Source organism: Bos taurus, chromosome 19 (genome assembly GCF_002263795.3).
Source record: "Bos taurus isolate L1 Dominette 01449 registration number 42190680 breed Hereford chromosome 19, ARS-UCD2.0, whole genome shotgun sequence".
Taxonomy (NCBI): domain Eukaryota; kingdom Metazoa; phylum Chordata; class Mammalia; order Artiodactyla; family Bovidae; genus Bos; species Bos taurus.
In genome coordinates this window covers 58,187,145-58,207,110 of record NC_037346.1, presented here as the reverse complement: position 1 = coordinate 58,207,110, position 19,966 = coordinate 58,187,145, and the positions used below count along the sequence as shown (strand labels likewise).

Here is a 19,966-nt window from a genome sequence, read left to right as displayed (position 1 = left end):
GTTCGATCTCTGGAAAGGGAACTTTCCAGATTAGATCCGACGTGCCACAACTAAGAGTCTGCATGCCACAACTAGAGATCCTGTGTGCCGAAACTAAGGCCTGGTACAGCCAAATACACAGACACGTAATCTAAGAAAAAGAATGCTGCTTTCTTTAATTAAAAAAAAAGAAAGAAGGAAGGAAACCAGTGTACCAGCACCCAGGATTTCCTCTTTTTCCAGGGGTCTATGAAATGGTTACAAATTGAAAAAAACATACTGGGTTTTGGCTCCCCCCAACCCCTCCCCCCAAAAAAACCCTGCAGATTATTAATAAGTGCTTAACGAAATGTCTATAAAACCTTGTTAATTATTGACTTCGGTATTCATAAAAATTTAATTACATTCGAACAACAATCTGAGGCTTAGCTTTACTCCCTTCAAGAGAATCCTTAAGTAGGCACAACAATGGCCAAGAAATCACAGTCAGAAATTAAATAAGCTTCTAGCCAAATCACTTCAAAAGCAAAATTATTTTTACAAACTTTTTGATTATTTTATGGTGGGTGTGAGGTGGGGCTACTTAATGTGGAATGCGGGAGCATTTTAATATGCCTGGTACAATCATTCAGGATCCTAAGAGGCCCCAGGGACTGGGAAGGGAGCCAGGATTCCAAGAAGCTTTATTCCTCTCTCCAGTGGGAATAGAAACCAAACTCATCTCGTGTGGATTTGCTGTAGATTGCGGAGGGCTGGTGATAGGGACAAGGGTAGGGCTGGGTGAACCTATCCAGAAAGGATGATGTTTTCCTCCTGTGAGCATAACCCCAGGGGAATGGGACAAGCAAGAAGGAAGGAAGGAAGAGGGGAGCAGGAAGGGCAGGGAGGGAGGCAGGAAGGAAAGAAGGAAGGCAAGAAAGGGAGGGGAGAGGAAGGGACTAAATTGCCTCTCTGCCAATGGCTACTGCCTCAACCTAAGAGGGAGGTTTCCTAATTCAGTTTCCATTCTTGGACTTCTACTGGGTGAACTGTTTTTTGGTTTTGTTGTTGTTTAGTCCTAAGTCGTGTCTGACTTTTGCAACTGTAGCCTGCCAGGCTCCTCTGTGCATGGGATTTCCCAGGCAAGAATACTGGAGTGGGTTGTCATTTCCTTCTCCAGGGGATCTTCCTGACTGAGGGATCAAACCCAGGTCTCCTGCATTGCAGGCAAATTCTTTACCGCTGTGCCACCAGGGAAGCTATCAGGTCACACGTGAGGCCACACCACAACATTCAGTGCCAGGAAGAACCTCTGAGAGCCTCTGGCCCCCGCCTCTCACTTCACAGATGGCCGCAGAGACCGAGACAAGGAGCTGGAATCCACCTCTCCCATCGGCCCCCTTTCCGCCGTGTTCCACACACCGTTGTGAGTCCCTAATCCTCCCAGGCTGTTGGGTTAGAGTCACAGCTTTCTGGCTCAACCATGAAAATGATTATTGTCAGTGAGACTATGGGGAGACAGGTCAGAATACTGGAGCGAACAAAAATGTTTCGAGCACTTTCCATGCGGAACCAATAACAAACAACCCACACTCCCAATCCTCGTCTAATACATCCTGCAAGCAAGAGGGATGGATGTTACAGTCATTTTCATGGTGAGACAGACTTCTACTACTACGAATATTTAAAAATACTATGTCACTGAGAATTCACAGATTCACCCTGGCCTTTTACCCGAAGTTGTTGTCATTGGTGAGGTTTACAGTCTTGCCACATATTCTGGAAACGTCAGCCGGGACCTGCAATAGATAATACAGATAGAAAGCCTTACACAGAAAAGGTACTAAAAATAAATAAATAAATAAAAATCACCTGTCTAATTAAATGGAATGATGAAGCCAAGCAAATTGCCCTGGACCCTCTGCTCCCAATAATGGGGTGGATCCATCAGTGTGACTTCTCAGGAACTCTTTTAATAACATGATTTAAAATATGAGGGAGAAAAGATATTGATCATTCTAATGCTCAAAAAAAGGGACAGGTCAGTAAATTAAAGAACATAAATGCAGCAGACTTTTAGGCAGTTAGTAAAAATGATAAATCCAGACTTCCCTGGCGGTCCAGTGGTTAAGACTCCCCACTTCCAATGCAGGGGGTGTGGGTTCAATCCCGGGTTGGCAAACTAAAATCTTACAGTGCCTGGTCGCAAGGCCAAGAAATTTTCCTTAAAAGGTGATAAACGCTGTAACAGCTTAGGAAACGATACGGGGCTCTGTGATAGAAGCAGTAGAAACATGCCGTCTGTGGGGCGTCCCCGGTGCTCCAATAGCTGAGACTCCAGTTTTCCAGTGCAGGGGGGCCCGTTTGGATCCTTAGTCAAGGAGCTGCATCTAAGAGTTCACATGTCGCAACTAACGTTTGGTGCCGCCAAATAAATAAACAAAATTTAAAAAGGAAAAATATACAGTGGCAAAAAACATGCAAGTAACAGAAAAACTAGAATTCATACCAATTAAAGCAGTTGGGCGATGAGACTGAAGAGCTTTTCCCCCTTTCTATAACGTTATGTTCCTTTTATCATTTAAACACATTTCAAGAAGATATAAAAGAAGGGGAATACAAAAAAAAGGCTCACGGAGCTGAAATAGTAAGACTGAAGGTCAGTAGTGAGACCCACTTTAAGGTCTCCTAACTCTCTGCACAAGCCTCTCAGTCAATCAAGTGGACGCGGCGCTTATATCCAAAACCTCCTGGAGGCTTTGGACAGCCAGGTTCCCTTGAAAATGTCCACGATTTGTCTTCATCAATCATTTCCCATGGATTTTCTCCACCTCATTAGTTCTCCCGCAGGCCAGCTGCAGGGTGAGACTGTCGGCACATGACGAGAACCAGAGGCCCCAGGACGCCCCCCGACTCCCTCCCAGAGCCTGGGGACTGTCTGTCGCCACCAGGCAGGGCTGTCACCCTGCAGGCCGCGCCTCCTGCCTTGCAGCTCACAGACAGATGGCTGGCAGGGGCCTTGGCTCGGACACAACATGGGAGCCCCGAGGTGCCTGCAGATGCGGGGGCACCCGCCCCCTACCAGAGGCCCTGCCTCGGACAGTGCCGGACACTCCCTCGCTCCTCCCAGGAGACCACATGCTCGGGGCAGAGCGTCCACGTCTAAAGCTCCTTTTCTCCTCCATCCCGACCCAGAAGGGCACACGGTTCGGGGCCCTGACACATACCCAGCTGCCGTCAAGCTGCCACATGACAGTTGGACATTAGAATGTTGTCTCTGGAGTTGCCTGCATCCGGGGTGGAGATGGCTACAGTGAGTTCTTCCAGAACCTTCCATGGCCACAGCGGGGAAGCACTCTAGTCAGTCTGAATACCAACATCTACTCTGGGATCATTACAACAAGCATGTCTAACCTGGTCTGTAACCCTGTTCTCTCTCTAAGGCCCTGGGGGTCTCCAACCACACTCCCCTCCAAAAAGGAATTTGAAAGCATTGAGTGCAACAGAGCTTCAGATCAACATGAGATACCAGGCTCCAGACCTGAGAGGCCGTCACTCCAACCAAAAGCAAAGAGATTGGATGTGAGCTTGCCTTTGCGCTTCCCTGGTAGCTCACATGGTAAAGAAACTGCCTGCAAAGCAGGAGACTGAGGTTTGATCCCTGAGTCTGGAAGATCCCCAGAGAAGGAAATGGCAACCCACTCCAGTACTCTCCTCTGGATAATTCCATAGACAGAGGAGCCTGGCAGGCTACAGTCAGTCCATGGGGTCACAACGGAGCAACTGACACTTTTTCACTTTGCCTTCAACTTTGAGATACCTTAACAAGTGGTGGTGCTCAGTCGTGTCTGACTCTTAGTGACCCCCATGGACTGTTGCCCACCAAGCGCCTCTCTCCATGGAATTTTCCAGGCAAGAACACTGGAGTGTATTGCCATTTCCTCCTCCAGGGGATCTTCCTGACCCAGGGATCAAACCTGAGTCTCTTGCATCTCCTACACTGGCAGGCAGATTTTTTACCACTGCACTATCTGGGAAGTCCATTTTAACAGTGGATAAACCACATGACTAAACAGTCCCTTCAAGCTCAGGAAGCTCAAGCTGGGAACTGCAGCTGCAGGAGCGGGGAATAAGTGAAACCCTGGTCCTTGACTCTAAGAAGCCAGGAAAACAACAAATAAATCCACACAAAGCAGTTAACTATGTGAGTAGCTCCCAACCCTTGTCCATCGCTGGTTATCGTGGGTACCAATCCGGTTTTCAGCCCTAAAGGGAAGGATGGTGACTGTGTACCCTCGCTCTGGTGAACAGAGAAGGCACAATAAATATTTGTTGAGTAAATGAGATGTGACCTGCATTTTTTAAAGACTTAATTTTCATAGTGCACGCTCCCAGGCAAGACTTCTAGAATGCTGTCTCACAACACCTCTTACACACTAATTTAATCAAAGAAGTTGAGTGCAGCTGCTGCTCCAGGAGGCTGGTGAGACTGGAGGGGACAGGACTGGCATGGGACTTGCAGAAGGGCCCACCCCGAGGAGGTCTCTTCCCCCAAAATGCTCATTCATTCTCTTCTCTTGAGGATGCTTCCCCATCTTTGAACCCTTCTGGGACCAGACTGTGGCATTTCTCTGGTGGCTCAGGCAGTAAGAATCTAAGCAAAGTGCAGGAGACCTGGGTTTGATCCCTGGCTTGGGAAGACCCCCCAGAGAAGGCATTGGCAACCCCTTCCAGTATTTTCACCTGGGAAATCCCATAGACAGAGGAGCCTGGTGGGCTACAGTCCATGGGGTCACAAAGAGTCAGACACGACTGAACAACTAACACACTCGGTGGTTACTACTCAGCTGGAAACCAGTGCCACACCCATTAAATGCTGAGAGTTTTACAAGGGAGATTATTAATGGCTGGCAGACTGAGGGCGGGATCCCACAGAGCAGTGAAAGCTGTGAAGGGACAGAGAGGAAAGAAGGCATTTACTTTCTTCTGGCTGACTCAGGCTGCTTGCAGGATCTCAGTTCCCCTACCAGGGATCGAACCTGCGCATCCTGCATTGGGAGCACAGACTCTTAACCACTGGACTGTCGGGGAAGTCCCGGAGAAGGCATTCTTGATGGGATACTGGTTTAAACAAAGCCCAGAGACAGAAACTAGGGGGAATGTTCAGCTATTAAAAGTCACTCCGTCATGTCCCACTCTTTGTGACCCATGGACTATACAGTCCATGGAATTCTCCAGGCCAGAATACTGTAGAGAGTAGCTGCTCCCTTCTCCAGGGGATCTTCCCAACCCAGGGATCGAACCCAGGTCTCCAGCATTGCAGGCAGATTCTTTACCAGCTGAGCCACAGAGGAAGCCCAAGTAATGGAGTGGGTAGCTTATCCCTTCTCCAGTGGATCTTCCAACCCAGGAATCGAACTGGGGTCACCTGCAATGCAGGCAGAATCCTTACCAACTGAGCTATCAGGGAAGGCCTATGTTCAGCCAACTGCATGGAAATGGGCTGAGTCACAGCAGGGAGGGTTTAGACACAGCTTAAGGATTCCACTTGAGATCATCTGCAAAGTCTTGTCAACATGGACCCTACACCCCTACATCCCATGGTAGACTTTAATTATATAAAACCTTGGACCTTAAAAAAAAAAGAGTCATACAGAAAGTCCTGGCGGTTCAGTGGTTAGGACTCAGCACTTTCAATGCGGTGGTCTGAGTTCAGTCCCTGGTTGGGGAAATAAGATTCCACAAGCCACTTGGTGCAGCCCAAAAAAGAAAAAAAAAATGAGTCATATATTTGTCACTCATTGGGAATATAAACTACTCAAGAGTCTGGAAACATCTCACATATTTTTTCCTACCCACCACAAAACTTTCCCTCGGGGCAAAACCATTGAGAACTGTGTGTGTTTGCATTTTAAGTCCCTCAGTCTTGTCTGACTCTTTGTGACCCTCTGGACTTTAGTCCCTCAGGTTCCTCTGTCCACAGGATTTTTCAGGCAAGAACACAGGAGTGGGTTACCATTTCCTCCTCCAGGGGATCGTCCTGACCCGGGGATCAAACCAGTATCTCCTGTGACTCCTGCATTTGCAGGGGGATTCTTCACCTGCTGAGCATTCAGTCAGGAAATGCTGGAAGTTTTAGAGTCGTGGAGTGGCCTGGGAAACGGTGGGGAAGAATCTAGAAGCAGCGGGTAACAAGGATGGGAAGAAGGGAAAAATAGGATGTTCAGGGAACCGTATGGTTCACAGGGAGAGAAGTACAATCCTCCTGGTAACACAAAACTCGCCCCGATGTTAGGAGGTGGTATTTCCTGACATCACACTTGCTTCCATTCCCAGAACAGAGGAGGAACTAACATAACTAAATAAAAGGCTTCCCTTGGGACTTGCCAGGTGGTCCAGTGGTTAAGAATCCGCCTTCCAATGCAGAGGATGCAGGTTCCATCCTTGGTCCGGAACCAAGATCCCGCAAGCCTTGGGGCAACTAAGCCCGAGTGCTACAGAGCCCTTGTGCTGCAACTGAGACTCCACACAGCCAAATAAATAAGTAAAAAGGCTCTCCTAGAGTCCCCACAGCTCGGGAATCAGAGCCTTTCTCACTAAAAGAAATTTGCAAATCCAACCTCGCCTTCCCTGGGGCTACAGTGGGGCTCACAGGGTGACCAAACATCCAGGTCTCAAAGGACTGATGGATTCCCTGGATGCAAGACTTTGGTTTCTTTCTTTTCTCTTTTTTTGCAAGTGAAATATATTTATCAGCCCACTTAATAATGCTTTTTGACATTTAAGAAACTGTTTCTACGCGGTCCTGTCCCAAGACACATTTACACACACATGCTGCCTGCACCATCAGAACTTACAGTCTGAGCAAGAACCAGGCAGGGTCCAGTGCGGGCTCCGTGGCATCCTCTACTAACAGGAAATTAGTTTAAAATATAACAGGGATTGACACATACATATCACCATATATAAGATACACAACCAACAAGGACCTACTGCACAGCACAGGGGACTCGACTCAGAGCAGAGTTTCAAAGTCTACTCAGTCGTAGACGTTGGGCTTTAACTGGAACGGTTCTGGGCAAACCAGCTCGAGTGGGTCTCTGCACACACACGACTCACATGAAGGAAAGCTGACTCTTCCTGCACAAGTTCTGCTGGAAACTTCCCATCACCCAGACTGAATGGTGGCTGCCACAATCCCTGTCTCTCAGCAGCTTTAGGACCCCCGAAGGTCAAGGTCGTGCCTTGCTATCCCGTCAGTGACCTACGACTTTGCAGCCAGGGCTCCACCTTGCAGTGCCTGGGGGAGAAGCCTGGTGGAGACGTGGAATCTCAGGCCCTGCCCAGACCTACAAAATCAAAACCTACAGGTAACAGGACCCCCGGACATCTCTAGACATTCTCACACCCCAGAGCAGGAGGTCTGGGGATAAAGTTCCTTGCTTACGCAGTCCGTGGGTCTGTGCATATGCCGAAAATTTTATCTTTTCAGTATCAGGGTGTGTGTGTTGTGCACTCAGTCACTTCCGTCGTGTCTGACTCTGCGACCCTGTGGACTGTAGCCCACCAGGCTTCTCTGTCCGTGGGATTCTCCAGGCAAGAATACTGGACTGGGTTGCCATGCTCTCCTCCAGGGGACCTTTCCGACCCAGGGACTGAACCCTGGTCTCCTACACTGCAGGTGGAATCTTTACTGCCAAGTCACCAGAGAAACCCCAATATCAGGAGAAACCATCCAAAAGTGGTGTTGAGCAAATCACAGCTTTTTATTATGGGCAATAGCATTCCACTGCAGGAAGCCCACAGAGGATCCTGCTTCAAGGCTCATTTTACTTACTCCCTTCAGTCTCTCCTCCAGATTTCAAGGAAGAGCCTACATGTAAAGCAATTATCCTCCAATTAAAAAATAAATTTAAAAAGTTTAAAAAGAGAGAGACTACAACAGGCCAGAACAACATCTTCGATCCAGTGGTTGCTGGGTTCATTAGCCAGCACTTCCTCCACTGCATCATGGCTCATATTTTGTGCCAGATGATTCCTTTTTTTTTTTTTTTTTAATTTTTTTCTCTTTCAGCTATGCCACCAGCATGTGGGATCTTAGTTCCCTGACCAGTCTTCGAACCTGAGTCCCCTGCATTGTAAGTGCAGGGTCTTAACCACTAGACGGCCAGGGAAGCTCCACGTGTCAGAGCATTCCCTGTTGGGGTGTCCAGTCCCTGGGAGGAGGTCTAGCAGCATCCCTGGCCTCGGGGCACTGGATGCCAGGAGCAGTCCCCTCCCAGCTGTCATGACCAGTAATGTCTCCTAAGGCGCAACAGCAGTACCCAGTTGAAAATCATCTGAGACAAAGAGGAGACACTCTTGGGGCAGCAAGAACCAAAGGGAGAGATTAGGGCACTTCTGCCTGCCAGGGAAGGCGTTCAAGTCTCGGAAACTAGGTCAGGCTGATCCCTGGAGGCTCCTGGAGAGAACCAGCTGGGTGTCCCGGGGCCCATCCCACATTCAGGGCGATGGCTGACTGGCTGACTGCAGCGACGCTAATGAAGACGAACAGCCCCGCTGCCCCCGGCTCGGCCGCCTGGCCCTCCACTCAGAGCTGCTCTTTATTACCATTTAACCGCAGAGACGAGGAAGGCCTTTCTGCCTTTTTATTAGAGTGTCATGCTGAATGACATCAGAGGCTTGGTAACAGCACTGCTTAAGAAAAGAAAAGGAAAAAAAAAAGACTGGATAGTTTACATGTGAATCACCAGAGTAAATCATCTGAATCTTCAGCCCCAAAACACAGCCTGAGACCCTGGCCCTGGCAGCTCCATCCCCTACCCTGGGCCGTTCTGTCCACTCTCTGAGTGACCCCAGGAAACGTGGGGACGGGAGAAGCTCCCATCTCTACCTCCAGGCCCACCTGAGCCACACGCTCCCTCAAGAAATGCAAAGAAGGTTCATGACTCTCTCTTGTTGATATGAAGATGCGTGAGGGCAGAGAGGATGAATTGTGAGATTGAGATTGACATATATACACGATTGATACTGTGCATAAAATAGATGGGGCTTCCTTGGTGGCTCAGATGGTAAAGAACCCGCCTGCCAACGCAGGAGACTGGGGTTCAATCCCTGGGTCAGGAAGATCCACTGGAGGAGGGCGTGGCAACCCACTCCAGCCCTCTTGCCTGGAGAGTCCCCATGACAGAGGAGCCTGACGGGCTACTGTCCATGGGGTCGCAAAGAGTCGGACACGACTTCGCTGAACAACAACAACAGAAAACAGACAACCAGTGAGAAGCGCTGGACAGCACAGGGGACTCTGCTCAGTGCTCGTGGTGACGCAAACGGGAAGGAAAGCCAAACAGACAGGATACATGCACTCGTATAGCTGAGTCGCTCTTCTAATCACCAAAAGCTAACACAGCATCTTAAAGCAATGACAGTCCAATAAAAATGTTTTAAAGGAGAAGAAGATGCAGGAACCAGCACCCCACCCGCAACATGGCCTCTGGGAAATCCGATTCATCTCACAAGGTCACAGCTGCCGACAGTCACATGGCAGGTGGGAAGCAGCCATGACAGCCTGATCAGGCTTAGGCATAACGTTCTCCCTAGGGTCTTGGACGTTGGGAATAAGCAGAGCGGGGATCTTTTGGCCCCTGGGAGATAGATGATCACAGAGCATGGGTGAGGAGATGGGCAGTAACATTCCCGAAGGAGGCAGAGGGGGCCAGTCTTATGTCCACACTGAAAGTGTGGTCCCTGGACCAGCAACAGCATCCTGCATGAATGCAGATGCTCAGGCCCCACCCCAGCCTTACTGAGCCAGCGCCCTGGGGATGGGTGTCCAGCAGCCTGGGGTCCCGCCAGCCCTCCAGGGCATCTGACGATGCGGGTGAGGCGCTCCTCTGCATCTCCGGTTTAAATCAAGAGATTAGCACCAATCGTTTTTCTTTCTTTTATGGATTCTTGTAAGGAATGCTACATTAGCAACATGCTAGATGAGGACTAAACTGTACAAGAAAAAAAGATGCTGCCTAAATACACTGACCTGAAAAGCCAGATGTGAAGAAGTTTCATGAAATGGTGCTTCTTCCAATTATCTTTAATTATATTCCCTTATATCTATTTATAACATATATCTATGTATATGTATATCTTCCTTCAGGGCTTCCCTGGTGGCTCAGCAGTAAAGAATCTATCTGTCAATGCAGGAACCATGGGTTTGATCCCGGGGTTGGGAAGATCCCCTGGAGAAGGAAATGGCAACCCACTCCAGTATTCTTCCTGGAGAATTCCAGGGACAGAGGAGCGTGGTGGGCTATAGTCCATGGGGTTGCAAAAGAGCTGGACAAGAGTGAGGACTAAACAAGAACAATATTTTCCTTTACGTGTATGTAGTAATAGAAAACAAAGCATAGATGAGTTCTTTTAATAAGTAAAACTTTAAAAATCTCTAATTGGGAGAAGGCAATGGCACCCCACTCCAGTACTCTTGCCTGGAAAATCCCATGGACGGAGGAGGCTGATGGGCTGCAGTCCATGGGGTCGCTAAGAGTCAAACATGACTGAGCAACTTCACATTCACTTTTCACTTTCATGCATTGGAGAAGGAAATAGAAACCCACTCCAGTGTTCTTGCCTGGAGAATCCCAGGGATGGGGGAGCCTGGTGGGGTGCCGTCTATGGGGTCGCACAGAGTCAGACACGACTAAAGCGACTTAGCAGCAGCAGCAGCAAGTTTAATTAAGCAAGTCATATAGTTTGGAGCTGTATCTTTTTCTTTCTCAGTGGTTCACAAAATGGTGCCTCCTCGGGTTGACGGAGCCTTGATTTAATAAAATGCATATTCTCTTAGCTAATGTTGCTTGGTCTAACTGAAATCTCTTGTGACACAGTTGAATCCTTTTCTTCGGCAAGATAGACTGTAGTTAGTCACCATCTTCAATACAGGGATGTGTCCTGCATTCAGTGATGATGAACGAGCATTTTCTCAGCTTTATTTTCCTTCGAGAGGCTCTTCCTCTGGACCCTACATCAGTCGCCAGCCTCCTGGCATCACCGTGACCTTCCTCAGATGCTCCTCGTCAGTTACAGAGCATCTGCGTGAAAGTATGGGGAACACAGACAGGCTGGGCTGGACATCTGGACAACAGCTGTGCTGCCTGCAGAGGCCGGCTCCAACCCCTGAAAGTGAGTTCAGGGTGTCTGCGAGGGCTTCCCTGGTGGCTCAGAGATAAAGAATCCGCTTGCAAAGCAGGAGCCATGTGTTCAATTTCTGGGTCAGGAAGATCCCGTGGAGGAGGGCATGGCAACCCACTCCAGTATTCCTGCCTTGCCGGGAGCCGGCTCCCTGGAGAATCCCATGGACAGAGGAGCCCTCACGGTCTACGGGGCTGCAAAGAGTCGGACACAACTGAAGCAACTGAGCAAGCGGGCGAGCGAGGTTATCTTGGAGGGCCTGTGAACTCAGAGACAAGCATCCTCTAGGCCCTGGCACCCCAGAATTCTCAAGGAAGTCAGCGGGCACATCAGCATGAGAAGCAGCCCTCAGGGACACGCAGGCTGCCGGCCCACAGCCTCGCACCTTTCGCCCCGAGTTCTCTCGAAGGGCCGGTGTAAAGCTCCGAGGTCCTTCGGTAATCTGACAGGAATTGACTAGAGGCTAAAATAATTGCTTCACGGTCAGATCAAAGCAAGCCAGAGGGAAACGGGACAGGAGCCTGGTGGTCGACTTGTCACAGAGAGCAGCAGTGGGCTGAGCCCTCCGGCCTGGCCTCTGGAAGCAAGCCCGGCCTGGAAAGAGAGACAGGCCCTTTTTCTTCAGGCACCGGAGAATTAGAAAGCTCAGCCGCAAAGACGGCCTGAAGGAGGCATGGAAGCGGAATAGGGGCTTGGCGTTGAGCACAGTCCAACACAGTGGGCTGTTACACTTAGAGGTGACGGGTCAACGCTCACTGATTGACAGAGATGTGGATAAGGCTGTGGATGTTGGGATCAGCATGCTGCTAAGTCGCTTTAGTCATGTCTGACTCTGTGCAACCCCATAAATGGAAGCCCACCAGGCTCCCCCGTCTCTGGGATTCTCCAGGCAAGAACACTGGAGTGGGTTGCCATTTCCTTCTCCAATGCATGAAAGTGAAAAGTGAAAGTGAAGTCGCTCCGTCGTGCCCGACTCTTTGCGACCCCATGGACAGTAGCCTGCACCAAGCTCCTCCGTCCATGGGATTTTCCAGGCAAGAGTACTGGAGTGGGTTGCCATTAAGCGTCTGCCTGCAATGTGATACACCTGGGTTTGATCCCTGGGTCGGGAACATCCCCCAGAGAAGGAAATGGCAACCCACTGCAGTACTCTTGCCTGGAAAATCCCATGGACGGAGGAGCTTGGTGGGCTACAGTCCATGGGGTCGCAAAGAGTCGGACACGACTGAGCGACTTCACTTTCACCTTCACATATTGAACTGTACATTTGATCAACTGCTTCAAGTCTAGTCATCATTTCCATTGCAGGCTCAGTCATATACTTGGTAATACAAGAAATAATAATCTTGTGAAACAAGCAAGGGATCGGCCTAAAAAACGTAAATAACTCGCAGCATGCAACTTCTTTGTCTTCCCTTGTGGAGGGGGTGGAGGGCAGGGGTGGTCGTAGCGCTGCGCTTGGTGGGCTGCGCCTTTCCTACGAGAACCAAAGCTCCAAAGCAGAGTGCTTGAATCACCGCCCCCAGAGGAATGAACCCGCGCCGGAGGTGGCTCAGAAATAAATCTGCTTAATTTACCGATGAACCCATCGGCTCAGAGCCCTCCTTCTAGCTTAGACCACCCGGGGAATGTGTCTAAATTACATACGACAGCTAACACGCCACCTGGCACGAGGTCACGCTTTACACACTGAACCCTCGTGTGATGTCTCAGCAACGGATGACGCTGGTGGCTGACACCGTGCTCACGCCCCCACACTAAGGACCGCAGCATCTAGGATGGCAAGGTCTTCTGATTGAGGATAGCTGCCTGGGGAGACGCCTGGGGGAAGCAGGGCCACCAGTCCTTCCCTGTGTCAAGGCAGAGTCACAGCGGAAAATCACCTCCTTGGCTTATCTAAGTCAGTGGCTGAACCCAATCAGTGCTCCTCTGCTGAGCTGGGGGTGTGGCACACCAGATATACAGAAGCAGCCCATATAGTCTTCCCCGAGGTGGACGTGTGGCCTCTTCTTGAACCCCACCTGTGACGGGGACCAGCCTAGGGAAAGTGGTACGTCTCCCCCCACAGCGTTTCCTCCCAGCAGCCTGGTCTCTGGCACCTCCTACATCTCTTTCCTGTGACCTAAAGGCAACATTCAGGTCATCCCAATTCTTCCCTCCTCCAGCTTAAATACAGGCGTTTTCCACTGTCCTCCTGACGACCTGGCCCCGGTCCCTCCCCACCCACACGGTCCCCTCGGGTGTGGCTGGGCTGAGCGCACGCACACTTTCCGGGAGCCCCCTGCCCGCCCTGCTTGGGCCACAAAGCTCGCTGTGTGCAGCCTCTGCATCTTCTTAGCTTCTACCTCATCCTTTCCCAATTTGGAAAATACCAAAAACAATAAAAAAGAAAAAAATCACCACATATGTTTATGCATGTATGTTTATATATGTACCTGTGTACACGTGTGTATACATGTATGTGTACCCCACTCCAGGATTCTTGGGCTTCCCTGGTGGCTCAGACAGTAAAGAATCCATCTGCAATGCAGGAGACCTGGGTTCAATCCTTGGGTCTGGAAGATCCCCTGGAGAAGGGAAAGGCTACGCACTCCAGTGTTCTGGCCTGGAGAATTCCATGGACAGAGGAGCCTGGCTACAGTTCTTGGGGTTGCAGAGTTGGACATGACTGAGCAGCTGAGCACAGCACACCACATGTATGTATACAAACACCCATATACACATATATACATATGTACATGTGTGTGTACATATACGTATATATATAGGTGTGTGTATATGTAGAAGATTCGGGTTCAATCCCTGGGTCAGGAAGATCCCTTGGAGAAGAAAATGGCAACCCACTCCAGTTTTCTTGCCTGGGAAATCCCACGGACAGAGGAGCCTGGTGGGCTACAGTCCAAGGGGTCACAAAAGGGGTCACGAAAGACCTGGACACGACTGAGCAGCTAAACAACAACAACGTGTGCTGATGTACCAGTGTGCCCCAGAGAAGCGCGGGGTCCGGCGGCAGAGGGCCTGAGCCCTCTTACGGACGGCGCCTCTACTTCCCCACCTGAAAAACAGGAGACTCAGAGCTGCCAGGAGGCAGACGCTGAGCACAGACCCGAGCCGCCTCTTTATTTTTTTCAAGTTTTTTTAAAAGACGCTTACTTAAAATTTATTTTTATTTATTTACTTTTTGGCCACGCCACACAGCACGTGGGATCTTAGTTACCCGACCAGGGATGGAGCGCACGACCCCTGGGATGGAAGCTTGAAGTCTTAAGCACTCGACCACCAGGGAAGTCCCTGTCCCCACTCTTTAGATGGAAGCTAGTCTGTGGAATTCCATAGGTTCTGTGTAAGCCACTTCCCTCTCTCTCTCGCATCTAACCACCAACTCCCCTTCTGATTCACCGCTCTTCGGGGCCCTTTTGTCTTCCTCCCAAGCCCTCTTGGTCTCCTGACCATGCTCTTCTTTCTGAACCTGACAGCAAATCCTTTTGTTGTTTTAATTGAAGTAGAGCTGATTACAGTGTTGTGTTAGTTTCTGCTGTCCAGCAACATGGTTCACTCATACACACACACACACACACACACACACACACACACACATATTCCTTTCATATTCTTTTCCAATATGGCTTATCACAGGAGATGGAATATAGTTCCCTGTGAGATACAGGAGGACCCTGCTGTTCCTCCATTTATATATAATGGCTTATGCCCACTAACCCCCACGCCCAGCTCACCCCCCGCCCCCACCTCTTGGCAACCCCAGGGCTGCTCTATGTCTGTGAGCCTGTCTGTTTCACAGATGAGGTCGCGTGCGTCGTGTTGTAGATTCCACGTAAGTCCTGTCATGTGATAACGGTCTTCTCTTTCTGACTTACTTGGCTTAGTACGGTCGTCTCTAGGTCTGTCCATGTGGATCCTGGCAGCCCATCTTTACGTGCAGGCACCCTGCCCTCTGTTTTGATCCACACCTGCCTGGGATGTTGCCCCAGTGGGCAGCTCTCAAGCCCCACCCCGCTTGCCCGAGCGTCAGGCCCACTTGGTGAAAGTCTTGTTAAAATCCCAGAACATCTACCAGCCAAGGAAGCCGATGGAGAAAACTCATGTGTAACCCAGCGCAGCTTCCCTGAGGCACACAAACCGGCTACAGTATAATCTACTCCAGGAACACACCCTGGGACTGGCAGTAAGCTAACAAGCCTCGGTTTGAAGTCTTTTCTTTCTTTACTATTTGGAAGACACAGACAAAAGTGAACGTTCCTGGTCTTTTGCCATAATCTCCCTTCCTTGTGTTCTTCCAAAATCTTCGTGTGTGTGCTCAGTCATGTCCAGCTCTTTGTGACCCCATGGACTACAGCCCACAAAGCTCCTCTGTCCATGGGATTATCCAGGCAAGAATACTGGAGTGGGGTGCCATTTCCCTCTCCAGGGGATCTTCCTGACCCAGGGATCAAACCCGAGTCTCCTGGGTCTCCTGCGTTGGTAGGCAGATTCTGTACCACTGAAGTGAAAGTCCCTCAGTCATGTCCGACTCTGTGACCCCATGGACTATACAGTCCATGGAATTTTCCAGGCCAGAGCACTGGAGTGGGTAGCCTTTCTCTTCTCCAGGGGATCTTCCCAACCCAGGAATTGAACCCAGGTCTCCCGCATTGCAGGCAGATTCTTTACCAGCTGAACCACAGGGGAAGCCCCTTTACCACTGAGTCACCTGGGAAATGCCATCCTTCCAAAATCCTACTCAGCAAATCCCTTCAAATTGCATCCACAGTTCTCTGAGCCATGAGCATAGCTGTTCAGTCATGCCAGCCAGAATTTGTTTTATTCCTTGGCGATTTCTGGAAATGACTTAATCCCCGTCTCCAAAACCCACACCTGAGCCTGCACTTCCATAAGCAAAGATCTGAACCTATTGCCACCAAACTGCTAACCCCCAACCCCAAATCCAGAGCCCAGAGGCAAAGGGCAATGCATGCGTGCGTGCGTGCATGCGTGTTCAGTCACTTCGGTTGTGTCCAACTCCTTGTGACCCTATGAACTGTAGCCTTCCAGGCTCCTCTGCCCATAGGATTCTCCAGATAAGAATAATGGAGTGGACTGCCATGCCCTCCTGGTTGGGATCTTCCCAATCTAGGAATTGAACCCATGTCTCCAGCATCTCCTGCACTCCAGGTGGATTCTTTACCCACTGAGCCACCAGGGACACCCCAACGGCAACACAATTAGCCACAAACAACCAAAAGCACAGGCTCTGCCAGTGAGGAGGCTGGCACTGGAACTGAACAGGACCGAAGCTGCTTCATGACGATTTTTCCACTGGGTGCAGTGACCTTTCGATCTATGTTTATTTGGAAATGACCTTTAAGCAGCAATCAACAAAAATGAAATGCTTCAAAGGAATAAATTAGATAATGCAGATGTTCCCCAGTGGTAAGTTATGCCCAAGGAATATGAGGGAGCATAACAGCAGCTTCGCCCTGGGAAGCCACCATCCAGTCTGTTCATTAGTCTAATAAGTGAATACAGAGTTCTTGAAGCCCTTGTCAATCAAACCACTGAGGACTTGAAGCCAGGCTGACCTGGGAAGGAAACATGATTATTTCCAGAATGGAACCCAAACGACCAGTTGACATTTCAGTTTCATTCTGTCTGGAGCAGAGGGACCTTTGTTACTTGGATGCCCAGTAAGTGACGTGCCATCTTCCGGGGGAAAAACATCCCAAAGGTCTGGGCCAGGTGGCGTCCTGACGAGCTCTGCCAGGCCCCATCCGAGTCTCATTTCAGTGGAAGACGCCATTCACTTACGTTAATGGGCTCATTACTGAGCATCTAACGAACAGTGGGCTCTTCAGGAAGTGCTGGAGAGGCTTAAAGGCTAGAGAGAACGTAGCCCCTCGAGGTCCAGGCCGTGGGAGACGCCTGGGCTCTGGGCCAGGGAGGCAGGACCCCACCCCCCCGACCAGGCCATGGTTCTCCTCTCTACTGCGCCTGCTCCACTCTTTCTCTCCCACCACCCTGTTCTGCTCTTTCTTGCTTATACTGAACCTTAACAATGATGGCGGTCTAGGAATCATCAAACTGTGACCCATGGAGTTTAATGAATCGCTCACTCTGAAATAGTAGAAGCGCCTGAAAAAAGAAGCTCAGAACCAAGGGCTCTGGCCTCCTCTGCATCTGATGAGAGAATCAGAGGGACTTCCCTAGTGGTCCAGGGACTAAGACTCCACGCTCCCGACGCAGGGGTCCTGGGTTCAATCCCTGGTCAGGGAGCTAGATCCCATATGCCCCAACTAAGAGTGGGTATTTCAGATCTCACCCCTACCCCCACTCCGAGGACAGCCAAGTCCCACCTCCACTTTTAAGAAGGACTGAGGGAGGTCCTTAGCCGCAACTAAAGGTCCCACATGCTACAATGAAGATCGATGACCCTTCGAGCCACACCTAAGATCCGGTGGAGCCAAGTAAACACATAATTTTTTTTTGAGAGAGAGAGAATCCTAGAAACCTTCTGAACTTCAATCCCAGGACAAATACCCCCTCCATGCTCTAGGGCATTTACCAGGGGGACCCCTTGGGGAGGACCCACAGAGTGAGAGGGTGGGTCCCTCTCCCCTGGACACCTCTCCTGGCTCACAACACCTGTCAGAGTCCCCAAGCAAAGGCCGCCTCCCTTAAGGGCCTCCAGGGGGCAGATGTGAAGTCAGATCCTACCCCCACCCCCGACCCCAAGGACAGCAGAGCCCCTCCTCCACCTTTAGGAAGGAAGAGGGAGGTCACAGGCTCAGGACATGTCCGCCAGAGGACCCTGCAGGGTCACAGTTGGGAGCCAGGCAGCCCGGGGCGGACGGGGCTCCAGGACTGCAGGAGGACTGACTGTGTCGATTCTCTTTGATTCAAGGTGATGTCTGGGGGTCATGGGGGCTTCCCAGGGGCTCAGTGGTGAAGAATCCACCTGCGATGCAGAAGGCCTGGGTTCGATCCCTGGGTTGGGAAGATCCCCTGGAGAAGGCAATGGCTACCCACTCCAGTCTTCTTGCCTAGAGAATCCCATGGACTGAGGAGCCTGGTGGGCTACAGTCCATGGGATCGCAAAGAGTCAGACACTACTGAGCAACTAACACACACGCACACACACGTGCACATGGACGTTGGAGACTGCATGAGGAGGGAAAGGGCTTTGCGAGATTCAGAAGGGGAGAGAGAGAGTGCCTGGGCCCAGCCAGGAGGCGAAGGAACAGGACAGACACTGCAGCACCTGCTGCGGTCAGACAGCGCCTGGGAGTCTCGGCCCAATTCACAGGCTGCATTTCCCACCAGCTCGCCGGGAAAGTCAGGTCCCTGCTCTGCTTCTTGTAAACGGATGGACACTGAGTAACCCTCAAGCGACAAACATCTGTGATCCGTGCCTGAGTGCTAAGTCACTTCAGTCGTGTCTGACTCTTTGCAACCCTATGGACCGTAGCCCACCAGGCTCCTCTGTCCATGGAATTCTCCAGGCAAGAAGACTGGAGTCGGTTGCCATTCTCTTCTCCTGGGTGTCTTCCTTGACCTAGGGATTGAACTCACATCTCTTGTGTCTCCTGCATTGGCAGGCAGGTTCTTTACCACGAGCGCCACCTGGGAAGCCCTATCTGTGATTCAAAACCATTGAAAACAGGTGCTCAAACGGAAATGGAGCTGGACCCTATGGTGCCCCTGTCCCCACGTCTTCCTCTGCCCTTTGTCTGTGGAAAAACTTCAGCTAAACAGTACGTTTAATCAGAAAAGTGAGAAAATGAAGGGACAACGGAAAATAGCCCAACGAGACCAAGTGATAACAGAGCAGTGGCTAAACAAAGCCAAAGACCTTCAGTTCTTCTTCAAGGCCTTGGATAATATTCTGAGCCATATCCTATGAGCTGTCTCAGAGATACCGAAGCCCCCACCAGGTGGAGAAGGGAACCACGTGATGACCGGACTGTAGTAGCTGTGACACGAGCTGTCAGAGCTCTGAGAACTGGCCTCAGAGAGATGGAAACAAACTGAGCCTGGGACTGAGGATTAACTGTACTTAAAACAAAGGAGATGACACTGACCAGACCACTGATGACCGATTTCAAGATGACTCTCAGAGCTGACGGTGCTGTTTCTGCATGGAGCCCCCTCCCTCTGTCTATGAAACCGTCTGCTCCCTGACCGTCAGTGCAGGGAGTTTAGGGGGACAGGGAGTCAGCCTTGGGCAACTGTCTGCCCTCTTCCCGGATGGCCAGCCTCTGAAATTAAGCAAACTTCCCAGCAACCCTGCCTTTTTACCAGCTTTTGAGCAGCAAGCAACCAGACCCCTCTTTCGGTAACAAAATCAATCCTGTGCACCCGAGTTCACAGCAACACTACTCACAGTAACCAAAAGGTGGCTGTATCCTGGACGTCCAGCAACTAACGAACAGGTAATAGAACGAGGTCTGCTCTACCGAGAGACACTATCTGCCCACGAAAAGGAGTGAAGTCCTGGGGCTTCCCTGGCACTCAGTGGTTCCCCCTGTGCCCCACTGACCGTGGTGGGCACCGCACGGGTTCAGTCCCTGGTCAGGGAACTAGGATTCCACACGCTGCACGGTGCGGCCACAAGATAAAAATAACAAACAAATATTTTAAAAAGGAATGCAGTACTGACACAACGTGGACGAAGCTTGAAAACATTATGCTCAGTGCCGGAAGCCAGACACCAAGGACCGCGGGTTGTGCTGGAGCTTCGGCGTCAGCATCAGTCCTTCAGTGAATACGCAGGGCTGGTTTCCTTTAGGATTGACTGGTTTGATCTCCTCTGATGGTGCAATAGGAAAAC

At 50.5% G+C, this 19,966-nt stretch overlaps 1 protein-coding gene across 4 annotated transcripts in view; it reads right to left on the bottom strand.

The window, feature by feature from the left end:
- The window catches only part of SLC39A11 (solute carrier family 39 member 11), a 376,204-nt gene that overhangs the window by 296,065 nt on the left and 60,173 nt on the right, over positions 1-19,966 (bottom strand). For 3 of the 4 annotated variants that reach the window (XM_059878245.1, XM_059878242.1, XM_059878243.1), the window contains exon 2: positions 1,693-1,757. The exons of the other annotated variant lie outside the window; for it this stretch is intronic. In XM_059878245.1, coding sequence (XP_059734228.1) covers positions 1,693-1,708 — 16 coding nt within the window. In that variant the 5' untranslated portion in view covers positions 1,709-1,757. The remainder of the gene's footprint in view (positions 1-1,692; positions 1,758-19,966) is intronic. 4 annotated transcript variants of the gene reach the window in all.